We start from the raw sequence: 24,984 nt of genomic DNA, 5'->3' as shown, positions 1-24,984 counted from the left end.
GCTGCCAAGAACTGAGGCTTAATAAGCCATCACGTTAACTTGATGGGATGGTGTAAGGATTGGAGGTGGCAAGGTACTGCATTGCAGTGGTGAGCTTTACCACTGTGATGCTCTGCAGTCTTGGGGATCCTGCTGCTGAGCAGCACTTCAACAAGCAGACGTGTGAGGAGGCTCCAGAAAGCTGAGTATATGGGCAGTGGAAGTTGCCTTATGACCCATCGTGCACAAGACACAGCCAGTATGGAAAGAGGCTGTATCTGACCTCCAGGAGTGCTTGAGGAGGAATACCCTCTGCCAACACTCCCTGCTCTTGCTGTTGTCCTGTCCTGTGATGAAATGCCCCTAGGGAACTATAATATTTAAACATGATGGTTGAAGTGTCACAGAAGTGTTTTGTCTTGACAAATGGGCAATGCTTGGCAGTCTAGAAAGTCTTTCCAACCTTGGGTGCAATGGTCCTATCCTATTAAGGCACACAATCCTTAAGGTTAGCTGTAGGGTTAAGTAGCTATTCAGCATGAGAAAGTGAGGCATAACCTAACCCTGGGTGCATTAGACATATAAAACCCCAGAGGGCAGGGGAAGAAGGTATTCTAGGCTGCGTTAAAACAACAGTGAGAGTTTCCAGTTCTTCTCACACCAGCAGATACCATGTGCGAATACCTTTTGGGACAGTGTGGCTTCAACACACCCTGGAACTTCCCCTTCCCCTGCCCAACATGTCCTGGGGCCTCTCAGTCAGCTCCCTCTCTTTCTCCTGGCACAAGAAAAGACCTTGGCAACATCATCTATATTGTTTTTCTCCCCAGCTATAAGAGTTGAGAGAGAGAGATGCACTGGCAGAGAGGATCAGTGGGACAGGAGGCTGGGAAAGCCCTATCTGTCGCTGAGCAGCCATTTCCCAAGAGTGGGCATTTTGCTTGATGTCTGTCAAATAGAAAAGCCTCTGAAGGGAGCTGGAGGATGGGGCTTGGAGATAGTCCACCATGTTACCTGCAGGCCAATCCCAGCTCTTCAGACTGGTCTTTCTTGTCTAGCTTTATCCTGTCCCCCTCCACCACTGGTGCTGTAACCTTTCCGATAACACTTGTTTCAAGTTCATTAACAAGCAGTGATTGCGGCAGCCCCAAAACAGGATTCGTTTGCATATAAAAAGCTTTGCAGTGCTGTGAGGAAGTTCATTATAGATAATTGAAGAGGCAAGCGCCATAAAGAGGAAATCCTCCCAATGTGGCTTTATCTGATTGACCTAATGTTCTTTCTAATTGAAATGGGGGGGGGTGGGGGGGGCAATTGCATTGGGTAATGTATTGCATAAAACCTCAGAGCTTGGACTAGGCTCTGGGTTTGAATTCAAATGTAGTATTCATTTTGCAGCACATGTCAAGCTTTGGATGCCTGGTCAGGTTTGTATTTTTGAGATCAAAACATTAACCTGCTCAGAGCAGACCCTGCAGCAGGACCAAAGCAGAAAGATCCTTAAAAAAAGAGTTATCTTCAGTATTTTCCAATGGAGACACTTTCCCTTCACCCTTCCTCTGCAATGGACATCACCTAGGTTAGAAAAGCACAGTTTTCACATGATGTAGGGGAAATAAAACCATCCACTAACAACAACTGTACCAAGGAAAGTTACAGTCCCATCCCTTTTGTCTTTGGTATATAATAAATTAAGCCTTTCCCCCAACTCTACAGGGAAGTGGTTCAGATTCCAGAGGAGCTAAAATCCAGTTCAATCTGTACCAGGGCAACACATTTGAAAGCGGACTCTTGTTGATTCATTTTGTGTATGTAGCTTCATTGTCTTCATTAAATGTTTTCGAAAGAGTCATTCTCCTTAAAATAATATCCTCCACCCTTGCCAATTACTCGTATCAGCAGCAATGCACGCCTCAAATCACCAGATTTTGCCAGTTATCAAGTCAGAGAGCTTTTGTAGTGAAAACACGGCCTGAAATGGGCTGTACTCACTGGGTCGATGGTAGTTTAATTTTCTTTATTTATAACTCCTTATAGAATCACTGAAAATGTGTTTTTCTGCAGCTTGCAGGAATAAAGAAGTCTCAGAAATATGAGAACCCTTTCTCTCCTTTTCTTTCACATATGTGTTATGGCCCTCATCACAGTTATACCTGAGTGAGTCCCCAGCGAGAGCTATCATGAGTATTTTGCTAAAGAGGACAATGAAACCTCTCTGAAGCTATGTGGTCTTAGCCCTGAACTAATTAGTTTGGTACCTTTATGGTGCTTCATACATATATAGTTATGATTTCATGGAGGTTTCACCATGCTGTTTTCTAGTATAAGCAGGAGACTGACCAGATACTCTGAGTTATCATCCTCTCCTAGGGATGAAACATGTAGGGATCTTTCACAGTCTAGTGATATTGCGTGGATTTTCTTCTAACCTTCTTTTGTACAGTTTCACTCTCTGTTGCTGTTTATAGCCAGGATCATGAGCCCAAGTCTCATCAAAGTGTTTTCCGTTTTCCAAAAGAAAACGGGTGTGATCTGCTGTGAATAGTAGGCATCCCACAAGGGAACAGGTGAAACATCTGTGAAGGTTTAATTAAAGGGGTCCTCAAACTATGGCCCACGGGCCAGATACGGCCCCCCAGGGTCCTCAATCCAGCCCCTGGTATTTACAGACACCCCTCCCGCCACCCCCCCGCACCGGGGGTTGGGGGGGCAAACCAAGCAGCCACAGATGGCTGCCTGCCACTTCATCTGCGCGCCGGCCCCCTGGTTAAAAAGTTTGAGGACCCCTGGTAATACAATGACCCATCCACCTATCAAGAGTCTCGACCTTATATTGGTGTCCCAGTTCATTTCTCTTCCCCTGTGCATCTCTTATCATCCAGAGCATTCAGGTGGGGGAATCTTTCCTACTTTTCCTTTGTACTGCTCCCTCATGATCCCTGGTAGCATTAACTGGATCTCCACTTTCTACAGAAGGAAACTGGAGCTCATCTATGGCTGACTGCACTGTAGGAATCTTTGGCAAGATATATTCAACTCTTGGCAGTGGGTTTTCACCCTTTCTTTCCTAGAAAAGTAGGAGTCATCTCCATTCAGGACCAGACACAGCCATCACCATCAATTCCTCCAATACTGATCTCAAAGCATCCAGTTCCCCTTTTCTCCTGTCATCAAAATCTATTTCTTCACCCTCATTCAGGGCTTTTTTAAGACTTACTTTTCAATATCTCTCATTCAGCAACCATCTTTGTGCCTTATCCAAGCCATCTTGTCTGGAAGGAACATGACCACAAAGCGAATCTACATGGGGACCATAACTTACTCACTCAAGCCCTTCAGAACCCCACAAGAAATGACACTCATTGCTATTTACTCACATAATATGTAAAAACAATACATCTCTTGTCCATCTGCTCTGCTGAGCTGCAATGTACCATTTTGCCTGTGTCCTCTATGGTTTTCCCACCCTCCCACTCTGTGCTGTAATCAAGTCAAAAAGGGCAAGATTTGAGAGGCAGGGATTGAGTGTAAAGATATCTAGACTACAGCATCTGGATGCTCTAAGTGAGATTAGATAAAAACACATTAAACCCAAAACAGAACAGAGAAAGAGAAAGAAAGGGAAGGAAGGAGCAAAAGGATCAAGGCAAACAAACAAACAGAGATATTTTTCCCCCATTGATTCTAGAAGAATCAGATTTCACCTGGATAAAAAGCAGGAAATCAGCAAGTTGGCAGATGACAAGCAGCAAGGACTGCCTGGAATATGTTGCCTGAACTTTTTTCTCACACCTCAGCATGGTCACCCTAGGTCAGGGTTGTGACACCACCTGAGCAAAATCAGAGGCTTGTTCAGCAGCTACCCTGTACTGCTGCAAACAGAGAGCTTCAGGCTCTAGGGCTGACAAGCTGTTTTCTTCGATAAATCATTTTTAAACTCTTGCACAACTTCCCAGCCCGAGGATAAACTGGAGAAAGAAACAGCAAGGAGCTCGGCATTCCCAGTGTGAGAAGGGAAGGGGTGAGTTACAGTCCGCGTTGTGTTTACATTATTACACCACTAATTCTTAGCATCATAAAAAAATATATTTAGAATTTACACGAACAGTGCCGGAGAATGTTATTAGGTTATAAAGTGGAATCAGGTCAATGCTTCGTAGGCAGGATTCCAAGCTCCATAAATTTCTGGATATACTTCCTCCAAATTTACATTGGCACCAGCAGCAATCAAACCAGCTACAAAAAAGCTCACCCGGTCAAAGAATTTTTTAATGCACCATATATTTTATCTGCACTTCCTAAGTTTACAATGTTGTTAGTTTGATTGATGTTGTGCTTATTTATTACCACAGCAAAAGTAATAATACATGAAGAAAATGCTCAGAACTTTAAAGGCAGCTGATGAAGAGAAAGCAACAGGATTTATGGGAAGTGTAAACATCTGCAGAGACAACAAAGGAATAATTGAGTCTTTGCAAGGCTGTCACTTCTGGTGGCTGCTTTCTAGTTAAGAGTCTTCGATGCACTCAGGAGCAAATACCAGCTCTCTTTTGCCAGATACTGCAAGTGGTACTGGTGCCTGGGAAAAGGTGGTTGGCCTGGAGGCTGGTGCTCAGTCTATGGAAGAGATTTGGCCCTGCTTAAGCTCTGTGCACTCTGGTGGCTTGCACAGATTAGTGTACAAATATCACTGTTGAAGGAAGGGAACCCAACGGAAGTATCAGATCACTAGCTCAGCTGCCATAGGCTGTTGGGTCCCTGGCTTCGGTGTTGTGAAGGCTAAAGAGCAATAAGTGATGCTGATCATCCAAGAGTGGATACTGGAAAAGCAGAAGCTAAATGAAGATAACTAACCTCCTCTCATATGGCTCACTGCTGGATCCTGTTGATTGGGAGCAAAGTGACCCCCCCAAGGCCATGCAGGCATTACTGGGAAATGACCCAGGTCTGGTGAGAGCTTGATCTCAGCCTAGGACTATTCTGCCTCTGAAGTCAGTCCATATATCTCTGCTGATCAACATTAATGATTTTACTCTCCTTTAATTCTTTATTAATAGAGTCTTTCTCAGCTGGTCCATTATTGCACAAGGATCAAGGTCAGGCTGCCATAATTATCCAAGCACCACATTTATCCTTCTTAAATAGAGACACGTTAGCTTTCTTTCAGCCCTTTGCTGCTTTGACACACTCTCAGAAGGAAAAGTAATGATCCGGAGAACAGGAGCCTTCTGGTCACTGGGTGAGGGGAGTGGACTAGTGACAAAAATAGTAGATGATTGTGTCATTAGGTACATTTACTCAAAGGAGAGGGTCTACGGGAGACATGCAAGCAGTCTCAGCTCATGTGTTTCCTGAGTAACTGCCTGGTTTTGAAATCATAAAAATACACGCACTGAGGAAGGTGGTGTACATGCAAGCCACAAGATAACTGTGTATGTACTCAGGCAGTCTGTAACGTGTTAAAGGAAAACCCTAGGTAAGTAGAACAGCCCTTCAGAATAACACACATAGTAAAACTGCATTGTGCAAAGCCGTGGAAAGCACAGAGCAGAGCACAGGCAGCTTATAAAGCAGTAATGACTTCCTTCTCTAATTATTACTATATAAATCTGCATCCTTCTGCTTAGCCAGCCTTCTGGCCTTCTGTAAGGACTTTATCTGAAGTTCCAAGACGTGATGTATATCAAAGCACTGTACATGCATGGCAGCCCAGTGAGGCTGCAAATTTTGAGCACTGCAGTAATACCCCTTACTGCTCATCCCTGTTGGTGCCAAGGACTTTGACATGTCACTCCTCCACAAAGCTGTTTCCTGTACAGCTGTGCCAACAAATCAGTTTTGCTTGCCTAAAGGACATTCTCCAAGGCTCCCCCATAAGCGACAGGGACTCCCATGACAACACTCTCACATGGGGATATCTGGTCTGTAACAAGGGTTGAGCCCAAGCTGTGACACTTTCCTCCTAAGAGAACCAAAGGTCTGTTTCTTATCTAAAGCTTCCCATTTTTACAAAGTTATTAGGAACTTGGTATCTTTGAGAGCTCCAGACTTTGGCCCAACTAGGCCAAGAATGGCCAATCAGTTCAGAAGTCAATAGAGGAGACAGAGTAACTGGTGGACCGGAGGTTGCACACACAGGCCACGTTGATGCAAATCCACTTTCTTCGGAAACCAGGACAGAAACCCAGAGAGTCATATTACTTTGGCTTCCACAGTGGGAAGGTCAGGACCATGATATCATGGCTTTTGTCAGCCTCCCCCACACCAAGATTCATGACAGTATGTGATAACATCCAAGCCAAAGCAAATGGACTCATGCTTAAAAACAAGGCAGAGAAGGAGGGTCTGGGCTCAGCCTCCTGGAGATGTCCCAAGCAGGGCAGGAGATAAATTCCAGCCTCACCTCTTATCTGTAGCTTCAACATCCTGAGGATGTTTCTCATTGGCCATGATCCAAAAGCTCATATGAAGCAGTGATTGCAGCTGATGTTACAACGAAGAAAAGCAAAATTCTCCTGCTTTAGAGCCAGGCCATCAGCATCAGGGCTAAGTCTGAATGGGGAGCTGTCTTTCCTGCCTCAAACAGCAGGGTGCCATACAGATCCTTGCAGTCCTAACAGATGTCCAGATAGCCAGAAAATTCTTTAGTCACTTGAGGCATTACAGTGGCATTGCACTGAGCTGGGCTATCAAAACAACATAAGCTCTTCCCGATGTTATTTCAAGGGTGCTGTGTTGGCAGGGTCAGATGAACATTACCCTGTTGCATTCTGAGATCACTTTGTCCCATGGGATAAATAAACTTGCATTACAAAGATGAGCAGCCCAACTGTTATGCATAACATATAGCAAGGACGCGATACTGAGTGTCAGATGTTTCTTACACCTCCATTCAGACTAACCTCCCTGAGCTACTCCTAGGAAGTACTTGAACAAGTTCTTGATTGCTCGCTCACATGGTGGCTGGATAAACTAAGTTCTAAGAAAACAAGATGTGTATTAAGGTAGGAGTAACCACTCACAGGGAGGCTTTTTTTTCCATCAGTTCTCTGTTCCCCTTGTGATTCGGTTGGAGGTCTCGACAAGGAGAGACATGATGGAGCTGCCCTGCACCAGGACAGATTTCCTGCAGATCCACATCCCAGTAATCACAGATCCTGCTAAGTTACTGCAGAAACTGAGCAAGTCACCAGCCTCTTCCCCTGCCAGTTGAATGAATGCAGGGCAGAAAGGCTCAGAGATGAAAAAGGTGCTCCAAAATAACAGAAGAAACCACCCTGCACACAGGCTTTCCATCTTTTCCTTCACCTCAGTGCAAGTCAGTATGACTTGCAGATAACAGCAAAATACCTAATTTGTTTGTACATGCAGAAAGACTTCTTATGAACAGCCCCCACTGCGAGATTGCAGCTCTGAGTACTATGCACTGTACAAGCCCCTACTAACAGAAAGTGCTTACCTGACTCAGGAGAGGGTGTGAGAGAAACAGGGGCACAGAAAGGTGAATGTGTCTGAGCCAACTTAGAGCCAGGTATAAAACCCTCATCTGCTGAAATACAACCAGTGGCCTCATACACGACCTAATACTACCTCTGAGCAGCATCTTCATATTCTAACAGGACTCCATGACCATGTCGAAAGCTTTCTGCCTGGCCTCCAACTTCTGTCTTTAACTTCCTCTTATTATTATCTGAAGCACCCTCCTCTGAAGAAGATGTGCCCGCTACATGATACATCCCCATTTCTGCGAAAGGGCTGTAATGGTGGATGAGGGATGAAATGCCAAACCACCAGGAGCCCCAGGGCATGGCTGGATCCAAACAGTCAGCTACAGCCTCCTCCCAGATTACCCCTGCATCTTCCCTGGACAGGATGCTGACAAGACTGAACTCCATCACACGTGCTTGGAAACACTTCTAAGAGCTAAACAGATGATAAACACCAAACCCCCCATGCTGCTTAAAAGCAGGTGCCACAAAATGCATGCATCACTATGCCAGATCCCATCAGCATGGGGTGACTCTTGCTGCCTGCAGCAGCTGCTTGTCTAGAGCTGCTCCTCGCCTCTCCTGCCGGTCCCCCTGCCTGCTCACATCACTTAAAGGCAGCAGGTTCCCTGCAGTTGCCATAGAAACTACACCTCACACCCTCCCCTTAATGATAGACAGGTGCCAGGATAAGTGAGCGGGTAATTGACAAGCGGGAAAGGATTCGGCACTCTGATTTTGGCCTTGCTGCAACCGTCATTAGAGTCCCTGAGAAATGAGAGATACATTAATTTGAGCAGTGATGGCTTTTCTCTCCTCCCTGTGCTGATGCTTCCAGAAGCTGCCTCTCTGGCCCAGTTAAGAAAGGCTGGAAACAGGAGCGGAGGGAAACCGGGCAGTTGCCACAGCAACAGCTGAAGATGCATCACCAGAAGATTTGCCGATGCAAGGGAGCAAAGGGTTGGCCATGCTCACCTGATGGCCCAGCAGGTCATCTGCCCCCTGCCCAGCGCACTCACCCAGGCATTTCCACCGGGGTGCATTTCGGGAGGGGGTGGGCACTGTATCTTCCTTCTGTACCTTGCAAAGAAGGCAAAGTAAGACATCTGGGGGCCCTGAAAACCTGCCTGCTTTTTGAGAACTTGGGGCCAAGCCCTTCTGGAGCCAGGCTGAGATGCACTGGCGGGGCGGGAAGGGCGTTGCTGAGTTTACTACAAAGTCCACCACAATGAGGAGTTGTGGGCATTACCACATAGAATAGAACAGAATTGGCATTAGAACTGAATGGAGTGGAACAGAACAGAATAGGACATGATAGGATACTTTTCGGTTGGAAAGGACCTACTACAATCATCTAGTCCAACTGCCTGACCACTTTGGGGTTGACCAAAAGTTAAAAGCATGATAAGGGCATTGTCCAAATGCCTCTTAGATGCCTGCCAGTTCAGGTTGAGCTGTCATTATCACTCCGTGCCTCTTTTCGTCACCTCCTTTCCTTCCTGTTTCCCCAAAACCCACCCCCAAGAAGGACAGGCAGGCGGTCAGAGATAAATCAGTGCACTCCACTGCAGAGGCCACCGGTACAGCTCTTTGTTTGGCACAGGGCATGAGCAAGTGCTGGGCAAAGCAGCACTCCGCTCCTCAGCAGCTGCTCGCCAGCATGCGGCTCACACAGCTTTCTATCGCTTTTGACAAATTAATATTTGAAGCAGTTGTTTCTTTTATGTGGGCTTTACTGTCATTAGCACGTAAAACTCGACATAAAACACTTTGGTGCGAGATCTTTTCTTCTGTTCTCTTTTTAGGCAGCAGATGAAAATCCTTTTAATAAAAAGCTTGTTTGGGGGAGGAAGAAAAACACACGCACACACAAATCGGTTGAACAGGGAAAGATGAAAACCTCCTTCAAGGTAATTAAATGATTATGCATCTTTTAAACCCCGCGGATAATAGATTTGTTATCTAGACTTGCTTCTGCCTTTGCCATTTTTCCCCCCCTCTTTCCCCCCACCCCCAAAGCTAAAATCCTTGCAAGGCCCAGAACAAGATCATGTTCATTTGAAAAGAAGGCACAAAAGAAGACTTAATCCTTTATCCCATCAACTCAAGTAGGCTACCCCAGCTTACCCATCCTTGTACAGATGTCTATGAAACACTGGCTTGAAAACTACCTCCCTGGGTCAGAGTAGGTCTGTACAAAGACAAGATGGATAATGCAGTCAGGTGTAGTGGGTGATATATATCAGGAGAGACAGATAACTGTTTCTGTAGCTTCTGTCACACCCGAGACCTTCAGATCAACTGTTTTACTCCTCCATGCCTCAGTTTCACTCCACTACTTGTTGATTGTTCTGCCCATTTGCAGAACAAAATGACTGACCTTTCTTGCTTGGTGACTGTGTCAGGCAAGGGTTGATTTCACAGTGTGTTAGTCTGCAACGCAATCGTTTATGGTGCAACACTATGCCTGCACTATGACTTTAGCAACAAATGTCAAAGCAGAGACAGGATGCCAAGAAAAAAAAACACAACACAAAACCCAAAGAACCAAAAAACCAGAAACTTGGCCTGCTCCACTCTATCTTTGAGGCTAATTATCTCTACTTTTGCCATCAGCTCCCTTTGGGAAATACAACAACAACAAGCCACTTCAGTAATAAAATGTCTTTTCTTTCTTATTCTTTCCTTTCCTGTTCTCAATAGCAATACCATCAGCTCCCCTTTACAAAGCAAGAAGTCACTCAGTATATTTCAAGCTAGTGGACTTAGCTTTTCAAAACCCACTATAAAGGGAAATTATATGCCAAGGTGAAGTATTTCTGTCGCAAATCATCCAGAGACATCGTCAACCATAGTTGATTGAGTTCAGTGCCATAATCATAAATACTCTTGCTTTATGATCACGTTGGAGTTCTTCACCAGGAGCAAACATGGGCTTTCCCAAGGCTTCCAGTCTAGTTGATTCAGCTTTATTGTGGGTAGAGCTGATTCACCAAGCACCTGACAAGTGATGGGTAAGAAAGTCACGTCTCTTTGTTGATATCGAGAGATGTGAATTTACTGTGTTTTCTCCATCTCTGGTTTAGTTTTGCCAGGCAGTTCTGGGAGAGCTGCCCTGTCCCAGCCTGGAGCTGGCTGGTTGCAGCTACTCACCATGTAATGCAAAGGCACACCTTGGATGGTAGATCACAGGCTATACAGATAGAAACAACATTTTGCCTTCCGGACAGCATGGGTCATGGTCTAAGCCTTTCTGCTGTCCCACTGGATCAGTCTCAAATTCATCCTGCACTCCACATTAATCAGCAACTCATACTATACAGAGAGGAGAAAAAAAAAAAAAAAAGCAAGCAAAAAACCCAAACAAAATCCTTTCAGAAAACATGAAGACGACCTGAAAGAAAGGCAGGTTGAGCCCATGGGAATCCAGAAACTTGTGAGATATGCTAAGGAAATTATGGAGTCAGAAGTAGGGTACAAGCCTCCCTCCAAAGAGTTCTCCAGGCTGGTCCAGAGGTGATGGGTACCAACCCAATTGGTCCATTTGCAGCCCAGGCCATCTGGAGAGTGGGAAGCCTCTTCCCACATGATGGAAAGATGCTATATAGGCAAAAAGAGGGAAAAAAAAATGACCTAGAGGTGGGCGTATCAACAAAAGAAGGTGAAGGCTATAGTGAAGGGGAGAGGAGCAGGTTTGGCATGCCAGCAATGATGATTACAGAGGGAAGGAGTTTCTGGCACCAATCCATACGACAGAGTAACATCAATATTTGTTTACTTGGCAAGGAGTCTCTTGGTGCAATCAGACCATACAATCCTGGAAGCCGGCCATGCTAATCTGCTCAGCTGATACATGGAAGGACTGCAAATAGCATGGTCCAACCACCCCATGCTGGTAGTACAGTTTCCCATGAATACGTCCTCAAGACTTACTTATTTAGCAGGTATTCATGCCTTGATGGTAGCAAACTCTGCCCCCTCCTCATCTTCCAGGGGTCCAAGTGCTTGTAGAGGAAAGGATCAAAAGGAGCACTGCAGATGGAGATGGAAGGCCAGTAAAAATAGCCCCACTCAAGGTGATGGTACATTTTGAGCACTACTGAAGATGGCATTGAGAATTCTGGAAATGGACCTTAGTCCTGTCAGCCTTGTGAGTCATGTCATCAGGAAGTGGGTGGAGGTCTGGATGGGCAATGAGGAGCCAGGCTTGGCTTCCATACCAAATGGTTTCCATTGTTCAAAGAACTCACTCAACAAATAGTCATGGGTAAAGGAGAGAAGAGGAAAGAAAGGTGAAAGTAAAAAATAGACAGTAGAAATTTCAGTGAGAGGGATGAGTCAGTGAGAAGATGTCTTCTCAAGAGAAGCATAAGAGATATAGGCAGCATTTGTTCCAAGTGTCATTTGACAAAGCCTTTCTGGCCACAGAGCGAATGTAAATCTGTGTCAGAATGCACTTATGATGCTGTCCTTCCCCTGCCCAAGTGTCCTTGAGGGCCACAAACACACCAATGGCAATGAGAAGGACCCTGAAGCTGCAGGGCATTTCTCACACTGCCAGGCAGAAAGCTGTCTCTGAAAGTTTTGGGGTTTGCAAGGCCATTATCCTTGCAGATACTGTCCAGTTGTTCCAGTGCTGAGAAATGTTTCTTCTGCACAGCACACAGGAAAAACCAGCTCCTGAGCTGAACAGCTGACTGGCAAATGTTGTGCCCTTTGGGAAAGAGGTTTGTGCCCAGACATGGTTTTACTGCAGAAGCCAACAGCGGTGCAGCCCTTATTAGGAACGGCCGATGTAACATACAGTGTCGCATGATGCTGCCATTGCCTTGTAGATCAATAGTTGTCTTCTGAGGTCAAGTTTGTGCCTCTCCCTGCTGCCATGCAAATTGCACAGAGCAGCTTTGCAAGATCAGAGAGGAGCATTTGAAGCTCAGCAGGAAATCCTCTGTGAGAGGGGATAGAAGAGAGAAAGAGCAATCTCTGCTGACAGACAAAGCTCCCCAGACTAAGCTGTCTCCTAGTCTGAAGAGGATGCCTTTCAGAAACAAAACGAGTGAGAGGTGACAAAGCAGTGATGGAAAAGGTGTGCTAAAATAGGCAGATCTGCAGAGGATGAGTCCACTGTCTCCTCCCCAGTTCTGCAGAGATTGGATCTTGGAGGAGATACAGTAAAGACCAGGGGCTATGCCATCCTCAGTCCCTTCCCTGAGGAACTGGGGTGATGCAGAGCTTCTCATGATCTCCTTTCCAATTGGAGTGAGTGTCAGAAATACCAAGGATGTGATGGGGGTCGAGGAAGAAGGAGATGCACTAAGATTTGTAGGTGTTTCACTTTGGGCAGGGGGCTGGAGGATAGAAGAAGCGGGAACTAGGAAGGTGGGTCCCGTGCTTGGTACATGAGACACACCAGAGATGTCTGCCAGAGGAGGTAAATGGTGGTGGTATTGCACAGCAGGAAGCTGAGACAAAGCAGCCCAAGGAATTCCACCTGAGCAAGAGGTTGAGGTCCCTCCAGCTCCTGAAGTGAAAGGCACAGAGACCTGCAGCCAGCAGGACTGGCCAGGTCTGCCAAGGCTACACGTGAGGGAATAGGGCCTGTCTGGCTGGGATAGCCTACCAAAAGGGCTGAACCCTGGGCTGCCTTCCTTCACCGCATCACCACTGAGCAGAAGGTGTCAAGCTCTCCAGCTCCTCAGCAAGTTTTCTAGCAGGTTTACAGCAAAATCTGAAGCCTGGTAGATGAAGAACTGGCAACCTCCCTGCTCACGCATATTTATGACCTGTCCTAATGCCACAGCAGTTCAGGATGTCTGCTCCAGGACACCTCAACCAGCACATATGTGACATCTCAACCAGCTCATGAGGAAGGGGTGGGAGGGAACGGGGGTTGCCATAGGAGTGTGAAGACACTACACATGTCATTTGGTCCAGCAAACTGGCTTGTCTGGGACATGGGCTGGGGGTAGGTGGGGGGCCACATTAGAGACACTAGACCCAGCAGGCAGCGCGGGGAGGTTCTACTCCATTCACATTCATCTTCTGAATGTGACACACGTTGCTGGAGTCTTCAGCAGCCGCCTCTGTGCCCCGTGGTTCAGCAGATATCAGATCTCTTAATGGGTACTGGTCCCTTGGGCCAGGCAAACAACGAGCCATCTCAGGTCATTTACCAGACAGGCCAGGATGCTTTTAGACGGCTCCTGACCAGGAAGTAATTAAGTGGCTTCCTATTTGTATTCTCCCGAGCTCCACTTGTCTGCAAGTGCTCGTTAGTTACAATACGAGCCAGACAGCATTTGCAGCGCAGCAGCCAGCTCTGTATTAAGCCCCAGGGCCCAGTTCAGCTCAGCGACTGGCAATGAGGCATCCCCCAGCCTCATCTGGAGGCAGCTGGAATCACTGGCCATTAGGCACCAAACCCATGAAGCCACAGATGTGCTCGAAGCCCAGCTGAAATCCACTGACACGGTGGGCATAGCCCTAAATCTTCCCCGTATCTGAGCGTCTCAGGGTATCTGCTTAGTAACGACCTCCTCCCCTGGAGGAGATGCATGCCCAGTGTTTCCCATTCCTCACAGTCCCTTCCAGTCGCCAAGACTTTCCAAGGTGACGCACTGCCTGTAGTGTATCGGAGGGAGATGGCAGCTCTCTGGGTGTCTGGTAGAGCAGAGAGGAGAGGAGCTATCTGCAGAGGAAAAGGTGAGGGTCTCCTGGCGAGTGAGAAGTAGAGGGAGAGGAGGGGATGGGAGGTGGAGAAGGCATCCTGGACTATTGGTCTGACCCCAGCCAAAGGGTGACATCAGCCCTGAGCAGCCCACGTACATGACACGTGCCCTATGCCCCTGCCTACCTCGGGCAGCTTGACACGTCCCTCCTGGAAGGAGCAAGAGCTGGGGTCATGAGTGCAGACGTGGCGGTACTTGCACCAGTGACACCGGTAAGGGCTTTCCACGCATGACAGACACCTGGAAATAGAGAGAAAGAGTAGTCATTTGGCTAGCAGGGGCCTGTCAGCCAACAGGACAGACCATAAGACTAATAGTGTTTCTCAGAGGAAAATATAGCCTGGTAAACATTGCTTTTGCCACCACTAGCAGAAGGCCATAGGCTCTGATCTGGTCCAACACCATCAGGTTGGTTCAGGACTTGCATGCCCTGATCTGGTTGTCACTGTGATCACAGGTGTCTCATATGAATTAGATAATTTAGATTGCATTCATATCATTGTAACTAGAATAATAATAAATAGAAGGATTTTGGTTGCCTTGTTACAACTTTTAACCAGACTGTCACCAAGTTCTCAGCTTCATACATAAAAGGCATTCCCTTTTTTGCCCGTAACAAAAAATACAAGATCAGGGGATGGATGGACACTGCTACAGCCTTGCTGCCTCCACAGTGAACTGCACCAGCGCCCTGGGAGCTGCAAACACGTCATGAGAAGGTGGCTGAGGGAGGGACTAGCAGGAGGAGTGATGCCCATGGAAGCATCGGTGCCTCCCTGCTGCCATGCCACGGTGCCTGTGCACCAGCAGTCCCATCCGGCTAATCCTCCCACTATCATACATGATACAGAGGCCAGACACAAACTGTGATGCACCGAAGTCAGAAAGCCAAGGATGAAGTGGGAGATTTTCTTCTCCTGCGTCCCACAGCCTTATTAGTGTGAGTCCTGCCCAGGATGATGAGGCTGGTGCAAATATATTAACTGTATTTTTTCTTCATCTCAGCAGAGGAGGAAAGACTATTGTATTGCCAGCTGCCTGGGAAGCAGAGGGCATATTTAGGACATCACCTGTTCAGACTGTGTGAAAGAGCCATTCCTTCCATCCTACAAAGTTTTGCTCTCCTATGCCCCACAGACTCTGGAGAGTAAGAGCCACAAACACTTCTGGCTGTGTTATAGCACTGACTTACATCTACATTATACTTTTTAATTTAATAAGATGTCTGCTCATCAGCAACCAAACTGAGCCATAACAAGCTCTCTACACAAAACAAGCACTGAATGGTAGTGACTCTGGTCACTCACACTGTTGGAGACCTTCATGCAACTGCAGGCTCTAAAGTACCTGGGAGGGGATTTGGGGAGGGGGAGTTTTCCTGGCCCTTATGTGCCAGTGGGGTTTTAATGGGCAGGAGTGAAAAAATTGCCTGTGGTAGAGCTTGGCTGAACCCAACAGGCAGACGCACACCCTCTCCCCTGCCTCTGTGAAATCTCGCTCAACTCCAATCCACTCTCAGCTTTGGTACAGCAAGCTATTCCTCAAATTGGTAACAAGTGCTTGCTCTGATACATCAAATTAAAAATGGATAGTGTATTATAGTTTGTCAAGTAAGAAACCAAAACATGCCATAAATATTTAACACCACCATCTCTCATGCTCTCCCCCCCAACACTTGCTTTCTGACACTGTTTGTCAAAGCAGCAGGAACACGGAAATAGGATTTGCTTTTCCTTGTGAATTGCTGAGCCGCAGTAATTATCTGCTTTTGGCACTTCTGATGGCTCAGTAGTAGGGACAGAGCCGCTCAGCCTTGCTCAAGGGTGGATCAACCTGCCGGAAGAGCATCTTTCTGCAGGAAAGCTGCAGACCCACTCCAGTGGGGCAGTTCCTGGTGCCAGCTAAACCCCAGAAGAGTGGGGTGCAGGGCAGAAAAGGAGCTCACAGGATGGAAGAGGTGGTCTTGGGGGAATCAGCTGCGTATTCCCTGCTCAGTTCATGTCATGCAGGAACCAGAAACTCCTGTCTTTCCACATTTGAGGGTCCAAGCCCATGCTAACCACCTGGGGCAGGCTCCTACTGGTGGGACTGAGAGCATGGATGAGGGTTGGAAGTGCATATGTATGGGCAGGATCCAACCATCCAACGAAAAAATGCTTGATAGGAACATGAGGGGGCCATTTGCTGAGGTCATGGCTCTTTGACTCAATTTTGTGGCAAACTCCCATTACTGTGATGCTCCTCTGCCTGAGGGACACGAGTATGTAGCAATCCTCAAGAGAATGTCTTCCTGCAAACGAGGCTTATCAGCAGGACAACTGGTCACCATATTGCTCCTGGTCTTCTCAGGAAGGACTCCACCGTGCTGACTATCACACAACTGATCCTGACCGCTGGTCACCTCCACACCTAACCAGATTCCTGAGGGACACCTGCCCCACTCAACAGTGGGTTCTGTGGCAGATCCAGAAGTGGAATGAAAAGTAAGTATCAAAAGAAATGAACATACGAGTTGTGGACGCTGCAGTTGTAGAAGACGAAGCTGGTGCTGGCAAAGGTCATACCCGTTTCCTTGGACTTGAGCTGAAGCTGGACAATGTGATGGTCTCCTGGGGAAAAAATAGACACATCAATGTGTGACTGCTTTGTTAGCCTAGTTAAGCCCTGTTGGCCGTGCCACCAGTCCAAACCTGAAGCTGTCATACCGTACCTTAGCTAGTCTATCCTCATAGATGTAGAAAGTGCAATAAAATCCTTCTAGAGCACATCCCCCCTCTTATGGTCCTAGGGTGATGGAGTATGTCTTCACCACTGAAAATTATCGTACCTGGGAACAGAGCCAGGCCTGTATGATGACAACAGGTCTAGACCATACCTCACTAATTTAAAAAAATAAAATGACTGAAGTCATCAAATAGGAAAGCTAGGCTCGAAGAAAGGATGCAGGTGTCTGGAATTAGGAGGCCATTAAAATGGAGTACTGTCCTTAAAGTTCTTCCTTGCTGGTGGTTCATTTGATGCCCTCAGAAGATTTGACTGCTAGCCCCAGCCATCGGTGGCCTGTGTATACAGCACCTGAAGGATACACATACCTGTTTTCCTAAGGGCATAAAGAGAGATCTACTTTCTCCTCACTGTCACTATTTAAGATCTTTAAACAGAGCCCAATACTCAGGACAGCTATGCTTGAAAAAGGCCACCTCCAAATCCTGTCCCCAAAAGAGAGGTTATACCTTGAGAAAGCAGGAGGAAGGAATGATCAAGGATGATAAATGTCATAACAGTGAGGACAGGGTAGGGGCTCCCTACCTGCAGCCTGGGAAATGCTGATGAACAGGAAGGCTCCACGCAAACAGTTCCTCCAGGTTCTCTCACCCCATACACCCCAAGGTCCATTCACCCCAGCCTTTGGCTACGAAGAACCCATCTCAGTGTGAGAGACATCCACAAGCCTTCCTTCCAGAAGGATCCATCCATTTCCACCTGCAGCAAAGCCTGCACCTCAGCTCCTATACACCATCTCCTCATCCCCTTTCCCACTGCTCCCATGCTGGGCAGTCAACTATTATCTCTACCTCTTCCCACAAGGCCAAAAGCCCTGTTCAGAACCCATCAGCTGTGGGTAATGAATGGGTGCAGTAATTGCAGTAATTTGGTGGGGAAGGGACCATGTTTAATTCAAGACTGCAACCTGGCTGGTCCTTTCACCTCTATTATTTTCCTCCTCACCTGAAAGATTCATTAATCAATCAGGCCAAAGCAAACTTGACAGCTCATCGCGGCGTGCAGCCACGTGCACGCTCCCCCACCTACAGGCATGCACACACACGCACAGACCATACACTTCACTAAACATGTTTTGCTGCCAGTGCTCAACTTTGCTGCCCATCTGCTGCCGCCGGCTTTGACAACTCTGTTAACTGCTTTGTATTTAACAACTTTGCCAGCATCTTGCATATATTTTAAAACAGAATGTGAGGATTGGATGGCCTCAGGGATCAAACACGCTACAGAGCCACACATTCTTTGATTCAAATCCAGTTTCTGGCACTATGCATGGAGAACTTGGTCTTTGCAGAGGTGTGGAGCACCAGCTGCTGAAGTCGATACAAGCTGCAGGTGCCCAGCTCCTCTGAAAACCAACCTGCACATAAATCTCTTTTGTCCTGCCTCCACCTTCCACTGCTATTTTTGTTTGCTGCTTGATTAGAGCCTGGTCTGGGACAGATGTCCATAGTAAGTAAATAGTTTCTGGCACGTTTTTTGATAGGTATACATGACTGATAAATCAGTGGGACCTGAAAATGGTAACATCCCTCCAGGGGCTTGGTTTGGGACCGCAATGGAGAGCATACACAGCTGTGTGCAGCTTGGGGAGAGCGGAGGCCATGGTGACAGTTCGTGTCACTTCATTTTCTGTGGCCTGAGGATCCTTAGAAACAAACCTTATGCTGAATTTTCAAAGAAGCCAACAACAAAAGCGGCAGCATACTCTCTGCATCTTTTGGGGTGATTGATGGGGGTGAGGGTTTTATAGCAAGCCCCTGCAAAGAGCCACAGGTGCTCTTGAAAGTACCTAGAAAAGTTGTCAGACCAGGGAAACAAAAAGAGCAGAAAGCTGGAGGGGTGATGGGGGGTGGGGTGGGAAATCATCCTTGGAGATAAGGTATTTTTCTGTGCTGGACCATTCTGAGGGAGGGAACCAGCAGCAAACCTGGAGCAGCTGAAGGCGGTAAAAGATGGGGACAGAGACAAGGAACTGAGCATACAGATCTAAATCTGGGAGGAGGAGGATGAATTTACAGCCAGGATCATTCAGACTTTACAGCCACTGCACAGGATGGGATGTGTTGAGAGTACATCCAGCCTCATTCCCTGGTTTGTATAACATCAACCTGGGCAAAAGGTGCACAAATATCCCACATCCATCTCCTGTCTTTGCTAGATATATGCAACTGCCACTCGGTGGCAGTCTGAAAGCACACAGTATCACACATAAGCACCTTAATGCAGGTACTGGTACTGCAGCTCAGTGCTTGCACACGTGTGCACACATACACATCCCATGCTACAAAGTGCTGCTGCACAGCTCTACCAGCTAGTGCTGGCACAGCATCCTACCTACTCCCTGTGCTTTGCAATACACTGTTCTCAGGCTCCCACAAGCCAAACTCCGCTTTGGGAGAAAGCAGGACAGAGAGGGGTGTGTGGTGAGGAAAGGAAGGAGAAGAGGTGTTGCAGCAGTATCAAAACTAGCTGGCTGCAACAAGGCTTTTACCATCCCATCCCAGGTTAACTTCAATAAGTAGCTCCCATGCCTTGCCCCAGCACGGCCACCAATCCCCCACAAATTTTCAACAGTTCATCTACTGCCCGTGCTGTTTCTTCAGCCTCTTCAGGCCAGTCCGCCCTGCTTCTTGCCTCTGCTGCATCCTTCTCCTTATCTCTCCTCCACCCAGGGCACTCTCTCCCCTCCCTCTGCTTCTTCCAGGTCTCTCTTCATCCAGAGCTCCTCTTCCATCCCCCTCAGAGCTATTTAACTACTTAGCAGGAACCAGCCACAGCTGCACCTTACCCACATCAGCCAACCCACCGCCCCTGAAGCCAGCCCACAGCTGTATATTATCAGTGTTAATTAACCCAGCTTCATTCCTCTACAAAGAGTTGCAGATGGAGGAGCTGTGGGATACTCACCGTTCTCTGTGATGATCTGGGGTACTTCTTTGGCAGCTGGCGAGATGCATTGGATCTGACTGCCCACCACCAAGCCATCCATCTCTGAAAGGTCCTCAAAGGTGCAATTGACTCCTGCTGACAGCTCGGGGACATTGTATGTCTCCAAAACCAGCTGCAAGCAAAGATGGAAGGAGGAAAGAAGAGATAGAAGAAGGAAAAAAAGAAAAGAGAGAATACTAAGCCAAAAAACAGAGCTGGGCCAGCAGGAGAGAATTACACTGGAGAGGTTGGACAAAGAGCCTCTTGCTAGAGAGAGCATCCTCCTTCAACAGAAAGCAGCGATTCAGGAGAGGGATGTGTGTGTGGAGGGGGAAGGGGATGAGATGCTGATGCCGACACAAGTGGTACGTGGCTATGCAGGGACAACGGCACTGCATCCCAGTGCTGGCTGGGTCAGTGGAGGGGAGGGAGTGCTCGCTATCTGTCATGCAAGTGTAAGGTTAGGCAGGGAGTCGTTGGAGCCAGCCGTGAAGACCAGGGCTTTGGCGGCTCCCAAGGCACGCGGTTTCTGAGGAAGGTGACTGCTACTCACAAGAGGCACTCTGCAGACTACAGAGAAACTGTAGCACTCCAGTCTAACTCTCTACGGCCTGCTCTCCTAGCATCAGCAGATGGGGGAGCGCTCTGTCACCAAGTTCCTGTGTAAGGAGAGTCTAGTTACAGCCTTCAGTCCACCACAAAAAAACACTGTCTCTAGAGGCACAGCAAACCTCTCCTGCCCATCCCACCAAAGAAGCAGTTGGCTCTGGGGACTTTCTCTACTGGGGCTCCATACATTAAAAAAAAAAAGCTATGAAGGAGGAATTGCCCATGTTTTTAGAGTTCACAGCACCCACTGGCATTGGTCTATCATTGCTTATGGTCATAAAAAAAAGGATCATACAGATGGTTTCCACCATGTTCATTCTCTGGAGAAGGACCCTCATGCTGCCAACTTCCCAGACCAGCTAAGGTCCTGTACCACAGCTCTCCATCACTGAAGGTCCTGCCTAACCCACCAGATCATGTTTGAACAAAGACAGGCATCCCAGAATACTTCTATCACCTGCTGCTGACCTAGTAAGTAAAAATTTAGCATTTTTGTGACCAAACACTACAGCCAACCACTTGACGCAGGCACAAATGCAGATGGTCTCCAGACTTGCCTCCTCCGTGAGCTAGCTGAGGCCCCCTCTGAGGTGACAGCCACTGAAGGGAGACATAAACACATGCTGAAGTGTTGTTGCTACCAGCACAAAGAACAGAGGAGGCCAGTCCAGGTGACAAAGCGGGAGAGGATGACAACATAACATAATGCTTACTGCTCCCCACACACTGTTTTCCTCGCTTAGAGAAGACTTGCAGCTATCTCTTCACACTAGGCACCATCAGGGAGAAAGGCTGAGCAGACAGGCCTTGGCTCTGACTGACATAAAGCTTTTGTGAGAGTATGTTCATTTCTGGGCAAGGATAACCGCAAAGGGAAAGGTGATTTCTTTTGTCTTGGATGGGGAGTAGGAAAAAAGCTTAGGTGAGTTGGATGGATTTAGCACTCAGGCTAAATCCATTCTCCCTGCTCATTAATATCCTGCTAGAAATGGAGAAGGGGAAACTACTCTGCCTAACAAATCTTACTCTGAGCTTGGATGATGCAGAATGAAGGTGTGCCATGCAGAAGATGACACCAGTGGATAGACCAGTAGTGCTTGGCCACAAATGTTATGAGCCAGTGCACTCTCTGAACAGACAAGAAGTCCTACATCCCACATGCCTGCTCTGGAGCTGCTATAATGAGGGAAGAACGGAACCTTCCCCCAGCACATACCTCTTCCCAGAGACCCCAGAGCAGCAGCCCTGGACTGAAACAGGCTCATATACAATTTTGCAAGTCCTTGTTAGTGCCCAAGGTTTAAAAGATTGACTGGCCATACAGATAGCTTCTCTGCCTCTGTACACAAGAACTCAGTATGACTGACCCTTTGCTAGAACCCAACTGACACTCAGCAAAGACACCACCTGCTATTCTTTCATTGGTGGTCTCCCCCTGGTTTGCCAAGAGACTATCTGTGGTGACTGTGGATGACCTAGTCACCAGTTTATCTGAGACTGGGTTGAGACTCCCATCTAAATGTTCATGCAGATTATTGGGCAACAGTCAGATAGTGGCAACTTCTGATCCCAGCAGCTCTGGGTTGTCTTGCCCTGGAAGTAACCTGGAGGGAAAGGTCTTTTATTCTGTTATCATTTTCAATCGCCCTGAGCCAGCTAGTCCCCCAGGATTTATTCCAACATGAAAGAATTCAATGACTACTGAGAGAATAAGAAAGAGAAACCTTGAACTCCCAGAAGAACAAAGGACTTTAGATGTCTCAGATCAGTTTTGTCTGAAGCCTAGGAAAGTAAAGTCACAGCAAAGTTAAGATGCTGAAACAAAGCAGTAGTGATTGGACATGCAGGCTTTGGAAGGCTGATTTCATTAGCACTGAAGAAACCCTAGTACCCCCAAAACCTGTCACCTGGAAGACATCTGGCAGCAGCACCTTGAGCAGTTCCATTTAGACCTTTCAGGGTGTGGGGCTAGTGACCAACTCATCCAGAGATGGAGCTTTTTGGGCCTGGGTTATTACCTTAATTCCAACCCAAACTAGTATGGTCAAAAAGACAGAGCTCTAGTAGCCTGAATGAAACGGTTTTCTGCCTCCTCAGAGCATGTTAGGATCTCACCACATAGGGTACTGTGGTCATGGGTCAGGAGAGAAACCACAAGCTGGTTAGATCTTCAACAGAGATTTCTTGCCTTAAGCCCAGAAAATTATCAAGATCATCTGCTGCTCTGCCAGTATTCACTGTGTGGCTTTGTTGGCTGCTGACTTGAGCAGTTTGATGCCATAAAGGTTAAACCTCATGCTGAGGAAGGTCACAAGAGATAGCATGAACCTCGGGAGCCTTAGGTTCCTCTGCATAGCATCCTGCCTCTCTGCTCTGCATAATTAGGGCTGGAGCTGGGGCTGGGTGGAGGTTTTGGTGGCTGAAGAAGGAGACATTTCCACCCAAGGTGCTGGAAACTTGGAGCTTACTGAACCAACTCATAGTATGTCTCACTTGTCCTCCTTCTACAAGGTAATTTCTAGCCATGATAAGGTTTTCCTTTGCCTAAGGTCTATGCCCAGCCATAAACAAATCCCTCTTCCAGGGAAGTAAACAACTACACTGGGTGCACACAACATTTGCATGGCACAGAGTCCCTTCAGACCTGCCCTCCGCTACTCACAGAAAACAGGGAAGCATCTTTCCACACTTCTAGGCAGGGAACAACCAAGGCCAAAATGTGTTCCAATGGCAAGTCTTTCTCTGTGCCAGGAAAGTTGTTGGGGAAGTAAATGGACTCTGGAGAACCTCTTGCATCAAGCTGCTAGTCCTTCCCACTCATGCTGAATCCAGGTTGTACATACCTGGGGCTGTCAGACTGCATGGGTAGATTAAATCTGAGGGGGGCAAGGATTAACGTTCCTCACCAATACGTTGTACTGGGAGACGGAGATGTTGTTGGGATGCACGGTAAGACGGACACACTGCTTCATCTCCGAGGCGAATCTCCGAGGCTCGCTGGAGCGCTCACACCGCTCCTTCCTCGTGCACCTGAGAAAACGGGAACAGAGAGAGACAGAGTTAATACAAAGCCAGGCTGAGAGGATGAGGACAACCCTGGGACATGGGACGAGCAATCATTTTGCATGGAAAGTCAACACTGTACCCGTTGGGTCTGCACTAGCCGGGAAAACCACAGAGCTCCACGCCCTGGAGTGCCCTGACTTGAGTGCTAGCAGCCATGGGATTGCTCAGCAGGCTGGAGTGTTGCAAGGACACCATGAAAGGAAAAAGGGTGGTGGGTGAAAGCCCCATGCCTTGGGCAGAATGCACAGCTGTAGAGATGCTCTATCTTTCTACCCACATAGGGACAGCGTAACCTTCCCTTGGGCAAACCCACAGCCCTGAAAACTGTTCGGTCCAATGGCAGCGACACATCTTAGGCAGGGATGTCCTCTCACAGTAGCTGTGGGTAGCCCAGGCTCTTTGGCCCTGCTGAGAACACTGCACATATGTGGTACTTCTGGGCTGCTGATACCTCTCTGCTGGGAAGAGGCAGCCTTCCAATCTATTGCTCAGCAGCAGCTAAGTCGTCCCTGGCAGATTAAGGAGTTTTAGGCATCTGGTTTGAAAGTGCCTGACTAGAGGTGCCCAGGGTTGAATCTTAAAAATTCTCGTGTTCTTAATCAAAGACAGTTCAGTGAAAGTGGTGGCTGCACAGCACCTGGGCTGCACTAGCCCATGAAGCTTACACCACGCGCTAAGTGTCAGTGCTTCCAACACTGTCTCTGTCTCTTGCCTTATCTGCCCGGTGTAAACACAAGCCAGCAATGTGCGTTGGTAGCAGTGCGCCCTGTTTCAATCCCAATTTGCATCTGCTTAACATAAAACACATCTGTATTTTATCCACATGCGCTGCCGAGGCCATCGCTTCAAGGAAGATGTCTGCCTAGAAATCCACAGGGTTAATACAAAAGGACAGCTTCAGCTGCATGCCAATTACCTTTTGCCATTAAGCTGATGTTATGGACTTGCACAGGGTGTCTTCAATGGATTTTGTTATTAGCAGTGCTATTACCCCCCATTAAAATCAGCTATAAAGACTAAGTGTGGATGTTAAATTATTCACCCACTCCCAGACTTCAGAGTCTTAGTTGTGAGAGCACATGGGGGCTGCTGGAGGCTCGGCTCCAAGATCACCCCTCAACATCCTTGCTCCCTGGAGCAGAGATCGCACCTATGTGCATGGGGATTTGCTGATGGACTTCTACAGCAAAACATGCAAAAGCAACCCTATATACCCTACATAGCCTGGATGCTACAGAGCTTGAGGGCTAGCCTAAAACATTAGGGCTTGGCTTGTCTCTAGTGGCTGACGCTAGATAAAATGAACACCCCAATTTAAAACTCATATTGCTCCCTCTTTCTGGTAAAGGAAAGTTTTGTATTTCCAGTGGCAGAAGTAATAAAGAGAGATCTGTACCATT

General features: G+C 47.5%; 1 protein-coding gene across 2 annotated transcripts in view; it reads right to left on the bottom strand.

The window, feature by feature from the left end:
- Positions 1 to 24,984, bottom strand: part of PLXNA4 (plexin A4) — a 455,375-nt gene that overhangs the window by 92,357 nt on the left and 338,034 nt on the right. For both annotated transcript variants that reach the window (XM_005436737.3, XM_027801749.2), the window contains exons 6-9: positions 23,425 to 23,548; positions 19,889 to 20,042; positions 16,704 to 16,803; positions 14,320 to 14,434 (exon numbers count right to left, since the gene is read on the bottom strand). In XM_005436737.3, the coding sequence (XP_005436794.1) occupies positions 14,320 to 14,434; positions 16,704 to 16,803; positions 19,889 to 20,042; positions 23,425 to 23,548 (493 nt within the window). The remainder of the gene's footprint in view (positions 1 to 14,319; positions 14,435 to 16,703; positions 16,804 to 19,888; positions 20,043 to 23,424; positions 23,549 to 24,984) is intronic.

Source organism: Falco cherrug, chromosome 5 (genome assembly GCF_023634085.1).
Source record: "Falco cherrug isolate bFalChe1 chromosome 5, bFalChe1.pri, whole genome shotgun sequence".
Classification (NCBI taxonomy): Eukaryota; Metazoa; Chordata; class Aves; order Falconiformes; family Falconidae; genus Falco; species Falco cherrug.
Note: the sequence above shows the minus strand (reverse complement) of the source record. Positions and strands in the feature narration are given on the sequence as shown.